Source organism: Nylanderia fulva, unplaced genomic scaffold, assembly GCF_048542155.1.
Source record: "Nylanderia fulva isolate GAGA-0341 unplaced genomic scaffold, ASM4854215v1 Scaffold16, whole genome shotgun sequence".
Taxonomy (NCBI): Eukaryota; Metazoa; Arthropoda; class Insecta; order Hymenoptera; family Formicidae; genus Nylanderia; species Nylanderia fulva.
In genome coordinates this window covers 4,840,859-4,864,685 of record NW_028189835.1, presented here as the reverse complement: position 1 = coordinate 4,864,685, position 23,827 = coordinate 4,840,859, and the positions used below count along the sequence as shown (strand labels likewise).

Here is a 23,827-nt window from a genome sequence, read left to right as displayed (position 1 = left end):
AGCTAAACAACCCAAGTTTTTTTTCGCAAGTTTATATACGAAAGTTTTTATAACTAGGAAATAAAATAAATTTGTGCAGTAATATAAAAGTAATAAATTTTCCAATGTAGAGAAATATTTTTGTTCGCATTATCGTAAAGATTAAAAATAGAGCCTTTGCAATAACCGTGATAAAATGCCATACGTTCGCTATCTCTGGCGACGACGCCGTTACATAAACAGAGGGACGACGACGATGGTTCGCGGGGTAAAATAGATCGATAATTCGTTATTTATAACGGCCGACGAGTTTACGGAAGACGAGTTTCTGCGTTTGTCTCGCCCCGCAGACTCTTCGCCGTGGTATTGATGTATTGATTTCCCGTACGTCTCTCCCATTTGTGAAACGTGGAAAAGACGTGCGATCGGTACACCGACGTCACCGTCGCCGATAGACGGGCGCGATTAAAGCGGCTCAGACCCGTCGATGTAATCGCGATAATCGTCCACCTGCAACTACGCGCCGATAACGCAGCGTAAATATATATTTGTATTACACGTGCAGGCAAAGTGGCACTTTGTGTGCGTGTTTTTTATGCCGATTTTCCACGCCGCCATCTAGCGGCGGCACGATGCGGGAATAGCCGTGTTCAAAGTCATTGTCCACGCCTTCAGCCGGGAATTGGGATTCCCGGGAATTACTCGCTGCACCGCTAGATGGCGGCGTGGGAAATCGGCCGCTTTTCACACAAAAAACACGCACATAAAGTGCCACTTTGCCTGCACTTGTAATACAAAATAGTATGTGTATCACGTGTGGATTGACAATTGTTCACTCGTGTGGGGTGGTCGCACTCGTGACCAATTGTCAACTTTCCGCACTTGATACACAATATACTATTAACACTCGCGCCGGTGAGTCACCGGCAGGACTGACGTGTACAGGTAGCTTTAAAGAGTATAAAATGTGCCAAAAAAATTACAGCTCTCTCGTAAAACTTTAACGCTCCTCGATGAAACCTTTTTGCGTCTACTTACGTTAATGCAGCAAATTGCGTTCCAAGTCGATTCACTCTCCGATTCGATTTTTATGGAGATTTCATTAGTTTAGTTACGATGGACACGTAAAGTATGGTATCTTCCTCTTTATTTACATCGTAGTTTCGTTCAACAGATAGAGAAAAATAAATAGGAATCTCTATATCGGACAACGTTAGATTAAGGAAAATTGTAAAATGTAAAATTTTGTGGAGTGATTGTTTTGGGAATTGTTGAAACTGGAAATTATGTGTGTAAATTGTAACCCCAAGGGAACAATAAAATTTATCTATCTATCTATATCGGACAACGATAGTGTAAAAAAATCATTTCAACTTGTCGATTGGAATGTCTCGCGTGAGATACATATATAAATAAAACGGGATAGATGGAGAATATTGGGACGAAACTATACATCTTCCGAAGGCGCGATCATTACTCGGGATAGCGTTTGAAGCGGATTCGATCGTGGTATTATCCGGCCCGGACGAGAGCGAGGGCTGGCGTTCTTGTAACGTTGGAGAACACGGCGCTGACCTAGAGACTCCTTCGGTTTATGGAGACCCATGCTAATGCCGCCACATAAAGCAGAACCCGTCGTGCGTCGACCAGAAACGGGGAAGGATAGGGGAAAAGGTGAGGGAGAGAGGGACCAGGCCTGGGAGCGAGTCTGCCCGAGTAAAATTCCTCGATGAGCATTGAAGGGGGATCGCCGGGAGGGGAGGAAGAAAGGGAGCGATTCGAGAGGGGGAGGTAGTATACGATTTACGGCTCGCTCGCCAGCCAACCACACACACACTCGGGTTTTCCTCTCCGCCATTACCCTCTTCTGGCTACCCTCCCCACCTGTTCTCTCTCTCTCTCTCTGCCCCGCTAATCTCCCCCACTTCCCTCTTGCTTTACTTGCTTTCACTCATACGAGCGACATAGAAAAGGGCGCTCTTCGTGTATGAAACTTGTAGCAAAGCGCGCCGACGAACGTGTCTGTATTGTGCGTCTCTTTCTCTCTCTCTTTTTTTTCTTTTTTTTTTTTTTTTTATTGTATTAGGGGAAACGTGGGGATTGGCTCGTCGAGGGGAAAGGAAAGAGGGGTGGGAGGGAGAGGAGGCAAGAATGAGGAAGGAAAGAGAGGCAGAACGCGGTCGCGGTTTCAGTACGTTGCGTTGCCGAGTCTCGAGAATTTTCTCTGGATTTCCATGATGAAAATCCTATGCGACACCGACGACGACGAGTCGTTTGTTCGATCTTCGGGGTCGCGCAGTTTCTCGCAGCTATCGATACGGACGAGAATACACGCGATCGATACTCCCCGACGATCGTCCAGGAATGTTATAATTACGGAGCTCTCTCGTTGCAATTACCCCGTTTCTATCCAGAGAGAATCTCGACACTTAATGTAGAGCCAACCCCAACAGCACAACATATCCGAAAAAAACGTTCAGGGAATATCCCGAGGATATCCAGAGGACATTCGAATACGTGTGCTGTTGGGGAAGGTTGTTCTTTCGTGAAAATACGTGATCAAGGAAGGAGATGTCAAGAAACAAAGAGAAAAAAATGAAATGCAGCACTATAGTGAAGATTTCCTTTTCGTCCCAGAATCTCGCGACTATTTTCACTGTTTCACGGAAAGTCCGGAGGACACAACACAGTAAAATATCACACACCTATCGTTTTTTCCTACATATGCGAGGGACGAGATGAGGAGAGAGATTTGTACGAGAGCGATATCACCATCTCGCGTGTCCGCCATTTCGTGCGAGCATTCTTCCAAGATGCGCATACGTGGCAGACGCGTTTACACGCATTTGCGCCTCTTCTCTCCTGTCTTTCCTCCTCGGCGAGGAGCGACCGAGACTCCAAAAATAATTCTCGGTCGCCGGAAACGGTTCGAGTCCGAGAGAAGAACCCGTTTCTTTCCGTACGATCGATCGATCGATTCTACGTGAAAGTATTCGCGAGAGCATCATCGACAAACAACGAAACGCAAAAACCCTTCTCTCATCAGTCGATAGAGCGACGATGGGGACCACGCCCCGTCCGTGCGATCGACACGACCGAAGGAAAAAAACATCAGGCATTGCGACACGCTCTCGCAAGCCTCTCTTTTTCGATACTTTTTCGCCCCTAAAAGGGCAAAAGAAACTAGGAGCTCCAACGCTCTCGTAGAGGAACCCTACTAATCCGTCTACCAACACGCAAGAACAATCATTACGACGTGTAGCCTCCTCGGGTCCCGATGTAGGTGGGAGAAATATGTTCTCTACGACTTATTTTCCCTACGACGACGATATATGTACGCTTTTATATATTAGCGGAGGATATAACGCAGCGGACAAGTTATGCGAGACTAAGTGGCAGAGAAGTCCTTCAGGGAAGAGCAAGCGGAGCAGAGCAGAGCAGATACGTGCGACTCACGCGAGATTAGACGAACGACTCCCCGGGAGAGTCCCTGAACGTCCGGATGTTTGCGCCTGCGTGCTAACGTTCTCCTCTGAAAACGGCCAATCCTCGACGATCTCGTCCCACCGATGACCCGACTTGTTGTTTCCCCTACTTGGTGATGCGGCCTCTCCTCCACACACGCAAGCAGGGTGTGCCAGAAACAACTTTCCGGACGCTCTTTGTTTTCTTTAATTTTGCGCGAAATTCAATATCCCCCAAGTTCTCCGTTCTCTCTGTACAGGGTGAAAACGAGAGAGAGAGAGAGAGAGAGAGACTCCTCCGGCTGTGTCTCGTCCCTCCTGGTTCTCTTTCCTTTCGCCCTTCGCCTTTCGCGAGACCGAAACTTGGTCGATTCAAAATTGCGCCGAGAGACCAGGCCGAGACGAGACGCGAAAGCTATACATATATCGCTACCAATGGCGGAATAACGCGATCGGGGAATAAATCGATATCGGTGCCGCTGGGCGCTCCATTTGTGCTCCGAAAAAAAAAAACTCCCGCATTCGTCTGTATCTCGTTGAATTTTCAGATATTCCATGTGAGAAACTCGAGCGAACAAAAATTGCAGCCGAGGTCAATCGGAGGTCGATTCGACGCGAGTCACCCATACAATAATTTGAATTTTTTTCACGTCGCGTTTAATATTTTGAAGATCGCGCCAGCAACTTGGCGCGATCGATGAAACGCGAAAACATTAAAGCCGATGTTTGCTTTGGAACACCTTGTACACGTCGTGTCCGAGCAGTCATGGTTTCTCTGCAAGAAAACAGTCGCGACAACTTTTATCCGTGCTGATCTGTATGTAAGCGAAGGAAGAGTTCGATCGCCAAAGTCTCGTCTTTCTCTCTTCTCGCTCTCTGCTTTAGACTTAATTTCCTGTGCTCGCATCGAGTATCGAGAAAGCTTTCTAGCGAGGCAAAGGATTACGGAATCTCTTTCTTTCCTCCTTTCTTCGTAATCTTAAACGATATCCTTTCGCACAGTTACCGTGAATAGAAGCACGACGTTGCTGCAGGATCTGGAGCTAGCGAATGTTTGACAGAAGACACCGGGGGGAATAGGTAGAAAAGGTTCTTGAAAATTCCCGTTCAATGTTCATCGGGAAATTTGAGAGTCTTGACAACTGAAAATTTCTATCAATTATTTGAGAAAATTTATTATCTCCAACATATCGTCGCTCTTGTCGCACTTGAGTAAACAAAAGTCGACATTTGTCGGATGAAGAGATTAATGATGATTTTTTTGTCTTCAGGTATGGACGCGTGCAGAGCGTCAAGCTGCTGCCACGGGGCGAGGTGTGCCCCGTGGACGGAGGTTCCAGCAGTATCCTTGGCGAGGGCAATGAGGGCGGTTCCGGTTCCAGTTCAGGCGGCAGCGGCGGCGGTTCCTCGACCAGCGGTGTATGCGCGACGGTGGCGTTCATGGATATCAAGTCCGCAGCGAAGGCCCACGCGATTGAGCACACGCTGGACGACCGAGTCCTCACCGCGCAATATTACGAGCCTCAACATCTTCAGCACAGGTTCCCCACTCACGGGTATTACGTTGCCCTTATTATGGGTCCTTGTCCGAGTCGCCGCGGGTAGGTATACCTTGAGAGACCTTCGAGGTATTCTTTGGCGCAAGAGAATTTGCGAAAGGTGCATACTACTGCGTGTCCCAAGGGGATATTTTTCCCTTTTCAAAGACAAAGATGAATATATACGGTTTCCGGAGCAGATGATCCAGTCCTTTTTGCCTCTCTAAATGAAATTTATTTATTCTCTTTTCTTTAGTAGGGTTTTAGAAAAGGAATTGGAATTTTCTTTAGAGCCTTCCTGAAGAGTTTTAGAATTCTCGATGGAATTTAGAAAAAAATCTGTCATGTTGAACAATGAAAATACTACTTTTCGTACACTTACAGATTACAATACATTAAATAATATCCAAGAGGATATCTGTATAATATATATAAGAAAAAGAATTTTGGGTTGTACAGTCGCATTCTTTTGGTCGATATGGAAATGTCCTCGTTCATTCCTTTTTCTTCAAAACAGTCGCGTTCAGGAATAGAATGATATTCTCGGCTTTGAGGTAACCTGTGCAAGCGCTAATTTACGATGAATGTGTCACGTTCTAAGAATTAATTAAAAATCGCACGTTACAAGAAACAGGTACAAAAAAAGACAACATTGGAATGACGATCATTTCATTATCTTCTTCATCTTCGAATAAAATTCACGAATGGATGTTTTTTTCGTGACCTTTCATCCGACTAAAATTCAACGATTATTGGATTTTTATCCTTGATTTTTATTCTTTGATTTTAGAATTTTCTTAAATTGTATCAAAGAAATAATTGTGATTAGAGTTTTGCGTAAAAGTCATCGGGAGAAATATTTACTTTAATTTCGCAAGTCTATGAATAATAATAAGCTTTACTATCCCGAGCAGCTGTTGTGCAAAAATATTTCAAAAAAAACTCAGGAAAAGTGAATACCCAAATACGCCAACGATGCAAATATCGTCAAAATAAAAGAAATTTTTTTTGAAAGAAAACAGTTGGATGTTTCTCTGGGAATTTTTTTATTTTTTTACGAATTTGTTGATAAAATATCGTTTTCTCTCGATGTTATCCCGCGATTCCAAGAATTAATCGCATTGTTGTTATTCGATGATGCCACGTAAAATTATTGTTATATTGACGTCAGAATATAAATACATATGTAGGCAGCGTAATTGTTTTCGCCGATACAAACAATTCGATCGTGATGTCTATAGTATTGCTCATAACGAATTATCGACGTTTTTAACTTCGTCGTATATCGTTAAATATAATCCTACGTTTATCGTAGTATAAATTCCGAGTTTAATATTAGAACAATCATGATAAAATATATAGAAATATATAAAATCGTTTCGGGCAACACACCATTTTAACGAAATGACAAACTGTACTTGGCAGTGTTTCGTGATCGATGAATGATGGATAAATACTAGAGTTAGCATTCCAAGTCTCATTTATTTTATTTCCAATAAATTGCATTGCGATGAGTTTATAGACACGATCATCGGTTTTTCTAATATTCACAAAAAGAGATGATTCATAAAGCTAGCATTACGAGTACAACTTTAGCGCGACCATAAATGGTTTCGTGATTCGAAACGTCTAAACTCTATAGCAATAAAGATACGTGAAGTCAGTTTCTAGAAATCATATTCGAGTAATTTAGAGCATGGGTAATCATCATGATTTCTCTGAAGTTGAGAATCCCTGACGTTCTTATCGTGGCTTCGATAATAGCGCAATCTCTCTTTCTCTCTTTCCCCTGCGAAATTCGCGCCACGCACTCGTGTTCCATATTTCCTAACGTCGTCACCAGTCACGACGTGGCTCGCCCTCGTCTACTTACCACGCATTTGACAAATTGCGCGTGTTAAGCTACGTCCTCACTGGAGTAATAACGAGCAACTTTCTTAAGAAACAAGGAACATTAACAAAATATTGCTTCAGTGAGAATGCCATTCTATGTCTTCACTAGAACAACAACTTTTTTAAGAAACCTGGAACATCAACAACGAGTAACTTTCTTAAGAAACAAGGAACATTAACAAAATGTTGTTCCAGTAAGGACGCAACTCTATGTCCTCACTCGAGCAACAACGAGTAACTTTCTTAAGAAACAAGGAACATTAACAAAATGTTGCTCCGGTGAGAACGCAATTCTATGTCGTTACTGGAGCAACACTAAACGTTTTTAAGAACATGGAACATCAACAACGAGTAACTTTCTTAAGAAATAAGGAACATTAACAAAATGTTGCTCCAGTAAGGATGCAACTCTATGTCCTCACTGGAGCAACAACGAGTAACTTTCTTAAGAAACAAAGAACATTAACACAATGTTGCTCCAGTAAGGACGCAACTCTGTCCTACTGGAGCAACAACTTTTTTAAGAAACATGGAACATCAACAGCGAGTAACATTCTTAAGAAACAAAGAACATTAACAAAATGTTGCTCCAGTAAGGATGCAACTCTATGTCCTCACTGGAGCAACAAGGAACAACTTTTTTAAGAAACGTGGAACATTAACAAAAATGAGGACATAGAGTTGCGTTCTCACTGAAGCAACAATAAGTAACTTTTTGTTCATGTTCCATGTTTCTTAAAAAAGTTGCTAGTTGTTGTTGCCGAAAGTTTCTTAAGCCGCATCCTCACTGGAGCAACATTTGATGTTACAAAAATTGCTCGTTGTTGCTCTAGTGAGGACATAGCTTTTATAAAGACCAAGAGATAGAGAACCTGCACTTTCTCTGTGTGGCATCAGCGGCACGCGGCACGTACTTAAAGTTGGAGGCGTATCGTGTGTCGCATTCACAGAAGAGTCGTGACTGCCTCCGATCGATCGATCTCATCGCGAAAGAGGGGGCGGGAGACATAGTTAGAAAGAGAGATAAAGATGGAGAGAAGTAGCGGGGAAAAAAAGAAGGAAAAAAGGTCGTGTGTGCACGCTACGCGCGTTCGTGCACGCCTATATTCACGCGCGCGCGACCGAGGAGAGTATAGCGGCGTCTCGTTTCCACGAAAAGTCAGGTGACCGTGACGACGTGGACGTGGTCGCTCGACGTGGTCGGCGATGTTGCCATGTCCTGACGGCTGCGCGGGCGCTATCGCCCGAGAGTAGTAACTGTCGAAGTGTGACGGCAGAGACTGAACTGAAGAGAAAAGAGGGAGAGAGCGCGTTAAACTGTCAGTGGTGTAGTCAAGAATTTACGAGCCCCGGGTCCGACTCATCGTCTCGCATCTCTTCTCTTGAGACGAGACCATCCTGAGCGTCTGGATTGAGATATTTCAGTCGAGTCGATTTTTTTTGCACGAAACCAGATTGCTCCAGATGCCGAGGATATTTCCGCAATGTTGATTGTATTTACAGTCATTGAATTCAATGTAGGATAATCTCTGATTTCCTGAAAAACAAAACAATTTATCTGCATTTTTTTTTATATATGTATAATTTAATGAAAATTCATGTTTTATTTACATTGTATTTATTTACGAACACTAGACAAACATGAAAAAAACATAATAACACATATGTGTAAAAAAAAATAATTATTTTATAATTGTTATTTTCATAAAAATGGATTATATTTGGTGAAATAATTTCTTTTGAATGGGATGATCGAACAAGTTGAAAACATAATAAATTTTATTTTTACATATGTATCTTTTTAACGATTTCGCAAGGGCATACATTTGTATTAAAATTTAAAAAGCGATTAATATAATAGATCAGCAGATGTCATAAGTCATAATGACCCTAGCGAAGGGAATTACCATTTCGTGTAATCATCCAATATAGATTGTTTAATAAGTTCCTGTTGCAATAGTCATTTGCTTGATCACGATTTTTAATCGACGCGAACATTAAACCGTATCTATAACAGCGTCATCGGGTAAAGTCCCGTCGAGATAACGAAATTTACATAAATATTGTACATTTCCAATTAGATACGCCTTTCTATTTCATTTGTCAAAGTTTCTGTTTAATAAAATATGCGATATTTCCATGTATCTAATTAAAATATATACGAGCGAAATTGAATCTTCAAGTTCGAATATTTAATTTTATGTTACTCCAAGATTTTTGACTGAAATTTATAGTGCAAAATAAATTTTTATTTCTACATACATTCGCAATAACTGAAATTATTAATAAACTAATTTTGAATGTCTGATAATTTTTAAATTATCGTCACGAATGATCAAATTCAATTCACTCGACTTTTATGACTTGATTGCACATTTTACACGTCTGCTTTTTTAACATATGATCTTTGTCCACGATAATGTAATCTTCCGATTAAAATTTATTTTGAGAATTAAGATCAAATAAAAAGTCGGGATGGTGTCGAGGATTGTAGATATCATGATTTTACGAGGGCAGAGAGAAAAAGAGAAAGAATTGAAAAAAGATTTAAAGAGATACTTTGCAATTAAGAAATACCTAGGGATATTAGAAAAGCAAATACGTCACTGGTGCTAAAGCGGTACTCTTATGGCTTCAATGTTCGAACTTGTCGTTGAAATGTCTCAATATAATATTTCAGATCGGAATTTATACGCAATAAGTCTATTGTTACTCCAATTTGTTCTCTAGCCTTGCTTTCTCTCTCGCGTGACTTGTACGACGTGAGTTATCATTTCATTTTTGCGCGTGACTGAATGCAAATGATAATCAGCTTCTTACATCGTTGTAAAGGTCATGAGCATTACAATTTTTTTTTTTTTTTTTTTTTTTTTACGAAAGCATATTTGTATATACGATGTTCAGTATAATAAGTGTATCGAGTGATAATGTATCTTTCTCGAGGAAAATTAAAACTATTTCTTTTATTATTTAACGTCATGTTATATATATATCTTTCTATAAATTTTAAATTATACTGCATAATTAGGTAACTCAAATGACAATTCCATTAAATTTCTTCTATAAAATTAAATAAAGAAATTAATCTACCATTTTTATAGCATTGCGATACAAACTATACTCTATTTTTCATTTTGTTACGAAAATTATTCATGTCGCAATACACAAACATTTGAATCGAAGAAAAATTATTTCAATTTTGACATGGAATATCTACGGATGCATTAAATCAAACACCTCTTTTATCAGACATTTTTTCTTTTTCATTTCTTTCCTATATTATATTTTTCATATTTTCGAATAAATTAACATCTATACGCATTTACGCACTTCCACGTTAATTAACAATTTTGATGCAAATTAAGCTTGTTTGCATTTGAATTGTCGAAGCAAACAAAAACCAACATATGTTAGAAAGTTTTAAAATAATTGTGAAATAAACAAATTGTAAGATTAATCAAATAAACGAATAAGATTTCGCAATATATGAATTTCAGTATAGTCGCTTAATATAAATTGATTAAAACTGTGAAAATATTTGACTTTTCTCAACATTGTACATGTGTATATATAAATAATAGCTATATGAAATCTAGATTGGGTTGAAACCAGTTTGTATTTCAGAATCAATTTTTTTTCAAGAAAGCGTTTGCTATGTGCTAATTTTCTCTTTCATTTGACAAACAAAATTGACAAAACGATTAGATGACGATGACGCACGGCACAGATTAAAGATGACCGAAGATTAAAAGTAAATTATGGTAAGCACAAGAGATATTCCCTAAAGGCAATACACCGACAGTTGTTGCAATAGTAAGTAACAGCAATAATAGTGATGATTGATTTTGTTTTGGAACACATCTCCTCCCGAGGACAGATACAATATACTATAAAAAATTACTTGAGAAAAAATAATATAATATAATACAAAACAAGAATATACAAAATACTAATAAGATATGAGAATAATGCAATAAAATATTGGAAGAATATATGCATGAATAAGAAAATTAAGAGATAGAGAAAAAGAAGATACAATTTTTATTATGTACATAATTTTAATTCTGCGTTGCAAGTTATATAATAGTTTAAATAATAATTTGATGAATTATATAGATACGTCTAGACACATAAAAATAATTTTTTTCTATATCAATTTAACTTAGTAGAATTTTTACGATAGCATTAAATAGTAAAACAATAGCGAATATACGTACTCTGCAGCGACTCATCGACCCAACTGTTCAGCAGCCCCCTCCTAAACCTAAACGATGACTAAGCCTTGTTTTTGCGTCTTTCAGAAGTTCGGAGGATCATGGATCCAGCGGCGGTAGCGGGGGAGGAAGTGGCGGAACAGGCGGCGTTTCCGGCGGCGGCGGCGGTAGCGGGAGCACCGGTTCCGGGGTCGGCGGTAGCGGCGGTGGCGGCGAACGAGGAGAGAGGGGAAGCGAGAGTTTCGACTCACGTGGTTCCCACGGCGGCTTCTACGGTAGCGATAGGAGCAACCGAGTGGTTGGCACCGGGAGCAGCGGCGTCGTCGTCGGCGGCGGCGGCGGCGGCAGCGGCAGCGGCAACGGCGTCGTCGTCGTCGGTCATCCGGCGGATTCTACTACGGGAGACCCCAGCGGCTACATATCCCGCCGTCCACCACCTACGAGCTCTTACCACGTGACATCGAGCAGGGCGAGGGATCGGCTATATCCGAGGACCGGCCCGTACGTCTCCGGGCCGCCGCCCCCGCCCCATTTAGACCGTCATCGTGGAAGTCTGCCGCCGTCGTCCTGGTCGGCGTACGAGCCGACGAGTTCGAGGTACGGCAGCGCACCGCCGCCACCTTCGCCTGCCACCAATGACTCTTACCAAGATGAGCAAGGTAATTATCCGTGAGAGAGCGAAGTCGTCGCATCACTTGGCGCACTACTTTGGCTTTCGATACAATCTGACTGCCGCATTTTTTATTCGTAAGGATCAACAGAATTGTACAGCGTTAGAATATACGCGAGGTCTCTGAGAGAAGAGTCAGAAAGAATAGAAAAGTTTGATTCTTATGAGCAAAGAATGCGAAAGTTCGAGTGTGTGTAAGAGGTAGCTTTAACTGTTCACCGTGATAAAAATATAAATTTTTTGTGCAGAAAAGAAAACAAATATTTCAGGATACTTTTTAAGCCGTTTGGTGCGACGTGTATCCCATTTCCGTCATATCTTTTCTCCTGTAGGAGGTGGCGGAGGTGGTGGTAGCAGTAGCACCGGTGCTCTGCGACAGCACAAAAAACAACGCAGAAAATCACGCAGTGGGAGTAGCTCGCCGAGCGGTAGCAGTCGCTCCGGAAGTAGCAGCAGCAGTCGAAGCGGTAGCTCGGGTGGCAGCACTTCCGGAGGTAGCACATCGCCCGGTAGTTCGCCGCATCGAACGAGCAATGTGTCCGTCATGGAGGATCGCAGGCCGGTGGCCATCTGCGTGAGGAATCTACCGATTCGTAGCAGTGATTCCTCGCTCAAAGATGGCCTTTTCCATGAGTACAAGAAGCACGGCAAGGTGACGTGGGTGAAAGTTATCGGAACCGCCAGCGAGAGATATGCTCTAGTTTGCTTCAGGAAACCCGAGGATGTCGAGAAGGCCCTCGAGGTTTCGCAAGATAAGCTCTTCTTCGGATGTAAAATTGAAGTGGCTCCTTATCAGGGATATGATGTCGAGGATAATGAGTTCAGGCCGTATGAGGCGGAACTCGACGAGTATCATCCGAAGGCAACGAGAACGTTGTTCATCGGAAATCTCGAGAAGGATGTTACCGCATCCGAGCTCAGGAAGCATTTTGAACAGTTTGGGGAGATAATAGTAAGTCGAAATTCGATTTTAGATAACTAAGATTGAATAAAAATAAAGTAAGAGTAAATTTAAAGATGGTTGGCCGAATAAAAATCACATATCTAAATAAATCTCGAATAAAAATAATATTTAAGCTTGTAATACATTAAGATTAAAATCAATTACATTCTGTCATTGTATTCGCTTGTAGGAAATTGACATTAAGAAACAAGGCGCCGTATCGAGTTATGCTTTCTGTCAATATTCGGATATTGGTAGCGTCGTCAAAGCCATGAGGTCGCTGGACGGTGAACATCTAGGTGCGAATCGAATCAAACTCGGATTCGGAAAATCGATGCCCACACCCTGCGTTTGGGTTGATGGCATTGGAGGTAAGCGCATTACTATTACACTGCTGTCAATTATTTTAATAGTAGAAAGGCCAACAAGGGTCGTCGCATTATATCGACTTCTTTTTTCTAGATTGTACGTCCGAGAAGTTTTTAAGCTTACAATTCAATACTTTTGGACCGACAACTCAGGTAGTAGTAGATCGTGAGCGTGGCCATGCTTTGGTCTTTTTCGATCAAATAAGCTGCGCTCAAGCTGCCGTGAAAGAGATGAGGGGAGTCACGGTTCGCGGCCGCCGTTTGCAGATCGATTTCGCCTCAAGGGAATGTCAAGAGACCTTTTACGAACATCTCGAGCGTCAAGGAAACAGGGAAACCAGTGAGAAACCTTGGGACTCGAGGCCTTCGCCAGCGTCGTCGTTTGATATGACGTATGTATATTTTTTTATACATAAGTTTTTCTTACGATTACAAAATCTTGGCTATATAAAGTATCTTTTTGCTCGAGATAATTTTTAATTTGATTAAATATTATCAATAGAGTTTTACCAATATAAATTGCATGCTTATATATATATAAGCTCACAAGTCATAATCAAGAACTTAAAACGAGTGCATTCGTGATTCGAAGGATTCCTTCTAGGCGGGAGCGCAACAGCTTCGACTCAGCGACGGTGTCGAGTTCGAGCAACAGATTCACGCGCTATGATACGCCCCCGCGATCTAGAACGACCAACTACTCGCGGAACTTCCGGTGGTAGTACACCAGGCGCGAGTCCAGCTCATCCGACAGCGTTGTCACGAAGTAATAGACGATCCTATCAAGATTCCTATTACGATGGCGATTATGCTGAACCAGCGTCGAGACGGTTTCGCAGCTACGACGAGTTTAGTCAAGGCAGCGGTGCGAGTCACGACGACTACCAGAGCAGCGTACTCAACGACGGCAAACTTAACGATGATGATTGCCCGCCACCGTCATCACGACGTCATGCAGTACAAAGCGTTGTTACGAGTATCGACCCGCCTGCGCCACCGCCACCGTTATTACCTCCGCCCGATATTCGGCATCTCCAGAAGGAACGCGTCCATTTGTTGGAGCAACTTGAGGAGTGCCATAGTAGCGGCGATGAGGTCGGTTTCGTCTCGAAGAAACGTGCAAAACTCGATAACTCGTCGACGACAATACTCTGCGAAGACGAGGAGCCGGAAATTGCATCGTTACTCGTCACTTCGCATTCTAGTAGAAAAGGAATGGACTTTAGACGTGTTAGTGATAGCAAAGTAGTAGTGCATCATAGCACAAGAAGGGGTAGTTGCGAGGGTAGAGGTCCTGGACCTTGCAAACGTCGTCGGGATGCCGCTAGCAGGTGGGTAGTTGTAACACAATTAAAAAAAGATAAATACAAAAGGTATTTAAAAAATTATTCAAACTAAAATAATGTAAACATTTCTAGACATCACGAACACCACGATGGATCTCGACCAGGTACACCCTCTTGTCGACGAACGACCGGAGAATCTGATACCCAGCGAACCGAGAAGATTCAGAGAAAGGAGTCACGAGGGTCCGTTGTCGTTACCTTTACCGAGGTTTGCGACACAAATGTTAAACAACAACAATAACACAAGTAGTAGTAACAACAACAATGGCAGCGGCACTCGATCGAACAATGCCAGCCTTGCTAAAATTGCTAGTCCGCCGTGTGCCAGCTTGTCTACTGCGCCCAGCCCTCGTGCAGCACCGCAACCGCCGGCTTCGCCACCTCCTAGACATGCTAGTTCGAGTCCGACCAGTTCCGACAGCGAGATAGCGCCGCAATCTCCTAGTCTGGAAGAAAGGATACGTTCTCTGGACGAAAAGTACGAAAAATGGTCCGGTTCGAGAGCATTGAGTGCCGCTGGTGGCGACGCTCTAGCGAAACTCGATGGCAATACTTCGGACAAATTCAAATTTAAACTCCGGCATAAACTCCTCGATATGGATCTTCATGAGGTGCAACCTTCGGACATCGTGAAATCGGTCCTCGCGAAAAGGAGCGTGTTCGATGAGGATTCGAAAAGATTGGAAAACTTTAGCGAAAAATACGAACCGCGGGAATTCACTGGTGTTATTGGCGTTAGTTCTATGATCGGTAGCACTGCTGGTCTTACGACTAGTGGTGGTGGTAGTGGCTGTACCAGCAAAGTTTGTCTGCAGTATCCGTTTCCTAGTCATCCGCCGATGCAGCCAGCCAGCGGTACTTCGGTTACCAGTCAAATCGGTATTAATACGCCATTGTCCGCGAGTTTGACTCCGACGACGACTATGGCCTCATCAGCGTTGAAGACCGATCCGCGAATGCAACATAATTGCATACACCCGACGCCGGCAACGCCGATTACACCTGGTGCATCTATTAAGACAGTTAGTCCCGAGTTACCGCCGGTTTCTCTACCGATCGGTCTCGGTAGCGGAACGGCAGCGAGTAATAATAATGGTAGTAGTTTATCGTCAGCCAGTAGTCTTGTAAGCAGCAATGGTAGTGTAGGTAACATTCACACCCTCGGAACCTCGACGCATCGGGGATTAAGCGTCTCCGCGACAACCGCATCGCCCACAGTGACAGCGGCATCGACGGATGCTTTTAATTCAACTGCAATAACAACAGCAGTGCCTGTTACAACGTTGAGTGCGACAATTTCGTCGGCGACAGTGACGACGACGACGACGACGACGTCTACGACAGGCACGATATCTTCCATGACTACCAGTTCGATAGCTCCACCGTCTTCCATAACGTCCTCATCTAATTCTTCCTCTTCATCATCATTATCTGCATCTTCCACAGATTTGACTCGTTCTCGTTTGAGGAAGGAAACAAGCGGTAGCAATCGAGAAAGTAGAGACTCCCGCGATGCGAGGGACAGCAGAGATTCGAAACATAGTAAAGGTAAAGATTGTCAAAGAAGATCACGAAAGGATGAAACTGACATTGAAAGAAACCGTAAAGGTAGAGACGAAAAAGAAAGTACGAATATTGTGAACGACGTCGGCAACACGGATAATCATAGTAGGGACTTTAAGGATAACAAAGAACTGAGGTACGAGCGAAAAGAACGAGAAGAAAAAGAAAGGAGAGATAAAGAAGATCGGGACAGACAAGAGCGAAGGGATAAAGAAGATCGTGACCGACAAGAGAAGAAAGAAAGGGAGGAACGTGAGAGGCGAGAGAAAGACGAGGAGAGGCGAGAAAGAGAGAGACTTGATAAGGAACGACAAGAGAAAGATAGAAGAGAGCGAGAAGAAAGAGAACGCGAAAGAAAGGAAAGGGAAGAGAATGAACTTAAAGAAAAGGAGAGACGAGAGAAAGAACGTCTCGATCGTGAGAGGAGAGAACGAGAAGAGAAGGAGCGACAAGAACGGCGAGAACGTGAGGAGCGCGAACGGAAAGAACATGAAGAACGGGAAAAGAAAGAACGGGAAATTCGCCTAGAGCGTGAAAAGCAAGAAAAGGAACGTCTTAAAAGAGAAAGGGAAGAACAGGAAAGAAGAGAAAAAGAAGAACGAGACAGGATAGAGCGGGAAAGAAGGAGAGAAGAGAAGGAACGTCTCGAACGGGAAAAGAAGCGAGAGAAGGAAGAAAAGGAGAGGCTAGAGCGCGAAAGGCGGAAAGAAAAGGAGGAACGGGAGAAGATGGAAAAGGAGAAACGCGAGAAAGAAGAACGAGAAAAACTCGAGAAACTTGAGAGAGAAAAACACGAAAAAGAGAAACGACGGGAACGTGAAGATCAAGAAAGGCGAGAGAAAGAGAAGGTCGAACGCGAAAAGAGGAGAGATCGTGAAGAAAAGGACAAGGAAAAGAGAGAACGCGATGACAGCAGACGGCAATCGACCGAAAATCATTTGCATCCTTCTGTTACGCAGTCTCAGAATCAAGTCACCCCGGCACCGGTACCAATCAAACGCAGGTGCTCGTCGCAAGATTGTCCCACGGACGAGGATGCTAAACGTATTAAAATTTCGGATCATCGGCGCGACAGCAAAGATCGGTCTAGGCAAAACAGGAGATCCGAAGATCGTAAGCACCGTAACGACTCGCATCGTTCTAGTCGGGAGAGCAGGGAGAGTCGTGACAGTAAAGAAAGTAGCAGCGCGACACAGGACACCAGAGACGGCGACTCGACTCGAGAAAACAATTCGAGGGACAGTGGAAGCAAAGAGAAACAGAGGAGTAAGAAGAATCGCTCGGAGAAGGAAGTCGAGGGAACGCAGTCCGAGGGTGTCGCACGAATCCGAGAAGGAATTTCTATCGAGATTGGAGAGTTCTCTTTCCAAGAGAAACGATTCGACTCTGTCAACCGAACAAGCTTCCGTGGGATCGAATCACGCGAGAGATGCGCAACATCATCAACAGCAACAATCTTCTACATTGAATTCGCACAGTGATGTGGACGATGGTCCCATCTCTACTCACGAGATACAAACGGTAAGGAATCCATCAGCTACAGATACGGATAGCGACGAGCCGAAGAAGCACTCGATCTTCGATATTGTCGACGACGAGCCTGCTTACATCAGTATGTACGATAAGGTAAAAGCTCGTTCAACGAAAAATATGCAAAAACTAGAAGAGGAGAAGCGTCAAGTGCGATTAAAGGACAAGTTCTCGCAACTGAAGCAAAGTCGCGCTAGACGAGAAGAGAAGAAGCAGAGTACGTCGTGGGACGGAGACTCTGTGAGTAGCAAAGCTTTGACCGAGGACGAAGCTAGTTCCGAATCAGATTCGACGAGAACCAAGTCTCTCTCTAGAAAGGGCTCGCGGTCTCGCATTCACTCTGATACGAGTGAGGAGGAGGAGCCATTCAACAACAAGGTTCGCAAGACAGTGAAGACTGAAAGATTCCTCGAGAGCGACGTCGATCTCGGCTTTGCCGACACCGAGGAGAAGCAGAACCCACTGGAAGCCTCAAACGCTATTACGAATAGCGTACACACGGATATTAAGGAAGAGCCCCGTACATCCGACGAAGACGAACGAATTTCGGTTAGCTTCCGCGCGAATCATCCGACAATAGTGGTGAACAATCACGAAAGAGATTCGCGAAAGAAATCGCATAAAAAGAAACAGAAGCGCCAAAAGAACAGCATCTCGAACGACAACAATTTGAAGGTGGAACCGATGGAGGCTTTAGAACATAAGCCTAAAACCAATCTCATCACATCGTCCAACGCGGATTGCCGGCCGAATCATGTCACGGAATTGACTACTATCACCGCCACCACAACTATAGTCACGACGGCGTCTGAGAACGCTGAAGAGAGAATGCGCGCCGATAAGAAACAACGTAGTAAAAAGGATAAGAGGCGCGATCGGAATGGGGAGGATAAGGCTAAAGCGAGACGAAAGAGACTCAACAGGCAAGAGGCAAGGGATTCTCAACGTATGGAGGACATCTTCGGCCCTCTCTCGGACGATGTTGACGATGCTCCATCTAATACGTTTTTCAACAGGTTCAGCAACATGACGTCGGAGAACAGCGTTTACGCTTCGGACAGCGACGGTGGTCGTAGTTCGCTCGACATGGACAGAACAAGACGGAAGACAGAGAAGAAACGACGCCATCAACCGGAAGATGAGAACAGCGTCGATTTGGCCGAAGCCGGCCGGGAGATCGAGGCGAAACTTTTGGGTATGCCGAGTTCTCCGAAGGCCGCTCCTGCGTGCACAGCTGAACCCAGTGATCACGATGTCTTCCGTTTCACCGACGATAATGACAGTATCGAGCCATCGACACCTTCGACAGCACCGGAGAAAGTCAAAGAGAAGAAAAAGAAACGGAAGAAATCGAAGGAGGAACGCAACCGAAAGGATTATCACCATCACCACCATCATCATCATCACCATCATGAAAAGAGCGGTGAATTACCTTATCTAGGCGCCGAACCTAGTCCACCAAGAGCAAGCAGTCCGTTAGTATCCAAGACAATATCATCCAGCTTGCCCGCGCCTAGGGAGACATTATTGAGCCCGATACCTAAAGTGACTTCCAACGTGTCAACCGTATCGTCGATAACTCCTCCGGTTGTGAGCGACATTCAAACCAAGTCGGAAAAGAAGAAGGATAAATTCATACCTGGGTTTGGAATAGAAATCGACGAGACCATTCATGAGAATGCTGTGAAAAGTATCTCGGAACCTGATGAGAAGGACAGTAATTGTCAATCGCGCGGCAACAGAGAGGAATCGGAAGTACCTGTACCAACGACACCACCGACTCAGAACGAAGACAAGCGAGGTGGGATATCGCAGGAAGAAACGGAGGACGCTGTTGCCGCGTTACTCGAAGCAACATTCGGCGCTTCGGCTGAAGATTTCTCTTATGAGGGTGAGGAGGAAGAAACCGAAACTGATGGGATTGCCGGAACCACAGCCGAGGCACCTCAAGAGGACGTCGAAGAAATGCAGCAAGCAGTTGAGAGTTTGAACGCCTCAACGGTAGAAGGCGACGCGGATCTAAAACCGGATACGCCGCAGAGCGAGCACGACCTACAGATCGACACGGATACGGAGGAAGATCCGAATTACGAGACGGTCGATCTGACACAACCGCCAAAGACACCGGATATACCGTCATTCTACAAGTCCCCGACGAAAACGCTGGTGGTACCCGTCTTGACTGCTCCTGAGAAATCGATTGAAGTGCGATTAACGTCCACGGTAGTTGCCAAACCGCCGAGTCCACCGAGTTCCGTAATCGCTCATTCGTGGACTCTGAACGAACACAAGCCCCTCGAATCCGTCAAGCCTGTGCAGCTAGAGACCACAGAATCAGACGTCAACGTCGCTAGTCCGGAAAGAACGACGCAAGTGCAGAGAACATCCCCGTCGCCGCCACCGTTGCAATACAAGCAACCTATGCTGGTGCCGTGTAGCGTACCGATTACGAGTGAAATACCGAAATCGCTTTCCATTCCGAGTTCGCGACCATCGCCGATCTCAGTGCAACCTCTGTATCAGAGGCTTCCCGTGTCTCCGCAATCTCAGATGGTACCCATGCGCCAAGCTTCTCCGAAAATGCAAACCACAACTGTCTCTTGTTCGTCAGCTTCCAACACGACACCATTGCCGCCATTGGTCCCATCGAGAATACCACCTTTAGTACCATCACAATCCTCGCCACGCATCTCTCAGCCGCTTTCGCCCAACGGACAATGGTCGCGGAATCCTACGTTAAGTCCTCATGTACCTAACGTGGGTAAAAGAAAAGCTTCGCCGCCACCTACCAAGATCGCGGTTTGCGTGCCTATCCCCGCTCATAGACCGGAAGTGCCAGCTCAACAGATCTACTCAACCGCGGCGACTCAACAGCCGGTGATACAGCACGCCTCGGGAATGCTGGCACCCACCCCTGGTTATCCTCGTGGTGGTTTACCGCCATTGACTCTGAATATTCCACCGCGACCTTACATGCCCGTACCACCTTTAGCGTCTGGCATACAAGTAAAAAATTCGCGCGACTCCTCTTTAGGTGGCAAATCTGTGATCGAGACGTTAATAACGATACATCCGAACGAACCATCGCCGAGATTGGAAGAACCAAAATTGTCGCCCGCTATTATACCTGAACCGACCAACAAAGCGTCTACCTCACCTAAGGTTCCATCACCGAATCAACCGCCCACGTATATACCTGAAACAGCAAAGATTGAGATCAATGCCAGTACGTCTAGTCCCGTGTTTGGTAAACCAGGTTACATCACGGACAGCTACACAATGTCGTCTAGAACACAGAAGCAAATTTCCATCACAACGGACAGTAATCTGCTGTCGCCTAGACAGAAACAAGAAGTGTCGAATCTTCAACTTCTAACTACGCACGTACCTCGTTCTTCCACGCCGAGTCCTGTAATCGTGGCTCACGGTCAATCTAACTTACTTCACAAGTCGGTGCATACTTTAGGTCCGCCGAACGTACCTTCACCGAATCAACCACTGATAAAGACCGTAGTACCTATAGTTCCTCAGCAAATAACGTCCAGCGCACCGTTGTCAGCACCTGGCGATAAATCCGTCATCCCGCAAACGCCTTGTCAGAGACAGTCGCCTGTCTCCCAGGGTCAATTGGTCAAATCTCACATACCTCTGGCATCTACAGAATCACAGACGATCATAACCAGAGTAGTATCATCAACCGCATCTTCCATATCGACGCCACCGATGACGGAATGCTTAGACCAACACGTCCAAGGACAACCATTGGAAATGGACGCTGAAGCACAGATTAATCAAACTGTTCAACCGATGCAACTTACACCACCTATACAATCGACGCAGCCGATCGATGCGATAAAACAAGAACCAATCGACGCTCAACAGGAAGAAACGATAAGCGAAACTGAATATAATGTAACCGAATCCGACAAACTTTTGAACCAACCGTGCGTAGAAGATAACATAAAACAAGAAAAGCAAGATGTTATTAAAACAGAGATTGCACCTAAAGAGGAGGTGGTAGATGTACCGACTCCACCGAAACTCGAAGCGGAAACTCTTATAAAACTGGAACCTGTGAGTGAAATTAAAGAAGAGATTAAGGAGAATGATGAGATGGAATTGGAGGAAGAGCCAGTAGAAGATCCGTTGAAAGAGCCGAACACGGATCCTCTTGCTATCGATTCTAAGGAAGATCCAACCGATAGCAAAGAAGACAGCGATTATTGGTCCGCGAAGGAAGTGAACATCGAAAGCGTGATAAAGAAGGTTGATGCTCTGTGCGACGGCGAAGGTAACGATGGCGATGACGAGACACAACAAACCGAGAGCGCGAACAGCGACTCGCACGATACCAGCAAGAACGAGTCGGATTGGTTTGACGCTGAATCATCGATCGAGGGCGAGGGTAAGAAGAACTTTGGATCAACAGCCGATGAGCACGACGAGACGATGGAGACGTGCGAAAATGAATCTACGAAGAGTCGTCGGGGCAGAGCGAAGAGTAGACGCGGCAGTCGTGGCGGAGTCACCACCAGGCGAGGTGGCAGGAACGCGAGCACCGTCTCTCACAGACGAGGCGGTAGAAGTCCTCGAGGTAGCAAACATCACGTTGAGAAGAATAAACTGCCAGCCGACGTTTACGAGTTCCACGACGACAGCGAGGAGGACAACGCCGGTCGTCCACGGCTTATTCTCACCATTAAATCCCCTGGACCGAACGTAACGGGACCCAACGCTCAGCCGGCGATACCCGTGGCCGCAGTTAAGGAAATACCACCGGAAGAGTTTGTGTCTCCGGCCGCTAACACGAGAAAGTCTAGAAGATTGGCGGAGAGAGATGGCAGTCGCAACACGATCGACGATGTCATCGAGGATGTTGTCCGTGGATCGCCTGCAAATAAAGGTTTGGTCAGCGGTGCCGCCGGAAATGTCCACGCCACCAGACGAAGCACCAGACATAACAACGCTCCGCGCAATACGACACAGCAATCTGCCGCGCCACTTCCAACGGAACTTCGTAAGTCACCTAGGGGCGGTCGTAAAACGGCGAGACGAACGTCCGAAAATAACGAGGATAGCGGAGAAGAGAAGACGAAGGAAGTAACCGTGACGGTGGCAGAGATCAAAGAGGAACCTAAACCGGAGGCTACACCAGAAAGCCCGAAAGCGGAAGAACCAGCTCAAACTGTTGTTGTTACCTCGGCGCCGCAGAAGACGGTATCGCTTGAGCCGATGACGTTGATTGATCCAGTCACGGGAATGCTGATACCGATGAGGGAATCTGAGGAGGGTCAGTATATCCCGGTGTCCGCGGCATCCAATCAGGTGCAGACTATCAATAGAACGGTATGCGAATCTCGAAGCAGTGGATTAGTCAGCACGAGCCCGACAAACGAAGCGCCACGAGTGAAATCCGAAAGTTCCCCGATAGTAGTAGCGGAGCCGAAGAAGGAGGCCGTCATAGAACACACGCCTTGTCAATCAACACCAACCCAGCCGATCCAACCGCAAACTAGCGTGATTACGAAACCACAATCCCCAACGATACAAGTTACTTCTGCCATCACTATTGCGCAATCTTCGACGACGACCACGACTATTGTCTCTACCGTGACTGCAACGTCTTCTGTAGCATCGACTACAACAACGCAACCGATACCCACCTCCTCTTCCTCGCAGACGAAACCTACGAGTCTCAAGGCGCACGTGTTAAACGCTAGCAAGCTCGTGACCTCGGCTCAACAGCAGGTTATCACGAAACCGGTGACTCCAAGCTTGCCCAATCAAACGATAGTACAGAACATCGTCAAGTCGCCCGTGCAAGCGATACAGAGTCTCAATCTGCAGATACCACCTGGCAGAGTCGTGTCGCCTAGTTTAAGTCCGCGTGCGAAACAGGCGGCGCAATTGACGCCGGCCAATGCAAGCGTGAAGCAAGGTCAACCTATGTCACCCGTACTCAATAACACAGGAGTGCCACCTAATCCTAAGCAACATCTTCTGCAAGCTGCCAAACAACAAACGTCGACGATAGTGAACATGTCGCAGAAAATGCCGATAAACATGCATCCTGCCAGCGTGAACGTCTCCAGAACCATGCATCAACCGGTCTCACAGCCCACCACTCTCAAGGGTATTAACGGGCAACCTCATCCGCTTAATCCAAAAACGCACTTGCTGCAAGCTGTAGTTCCACCGATCGTCAGCGGAAGTTCATCCACGCAACCACATCTCGTCAACCCACAGCCGATTTCAACTGGCAGTGCCCGACCACCAGTACCGAAAACTCCTGTACGTAAGATGGAATACTTGATGAAGT

The 23,827-nt window shown here is 45.1% G+C and overlaps 1 protein-coding gene and 1 long non-coding RNA gene across 2 annotated transcripts in view; one reads left to right on the top strand and one right to left on the bottom strand.

Annotated features, from left to right (window-relative positions):
* LOC114940191 (uncharacterized) overlaps positions 1-23,827 on the top strand; it is an 84,407-nt gene that overhangs the window by 54,882 nt on the left and 5,698 nt on the right. Inside the window, 10 exon segments of the mRNA XM_029314715.2 lie at positions 4,715-4,999; positions 11,176-11,747; positions 12,091-12,710; positions 12,892-13,072; positions 13,164-13,461; positions 13,662-13,776; positions 13,778-14,400; positions 14,488-14,524; positions 14,526-17,270; positions 17,272-23,799. Coding sequence (XP_029170548.1) covers positions 4,715-4,999; positions 11,176-11,747; positions 12,091-12,710; positions 12,892-13,072; positions 13,164-13,461; positions 13,662-13,776; positions 13,778-14,400; positions 14,488-14,524; positions 14,526-17,270; positions 17,272-23,799 — 12,004 coding nt within the window.
* On the bottom strand, positions 8,327-11,379 carry LOC146723949 (uncharacterized). Its single transcript, XR_014924303.1, has 2 exons — positions 11,092-11,379; positions 8,327-8,411 (listed from the first exon to the last, which is right to left on the bottom strand). It is a non-coding gene; the product is annotated as an uncharacterized LOC146723949 (long non-coding RNA).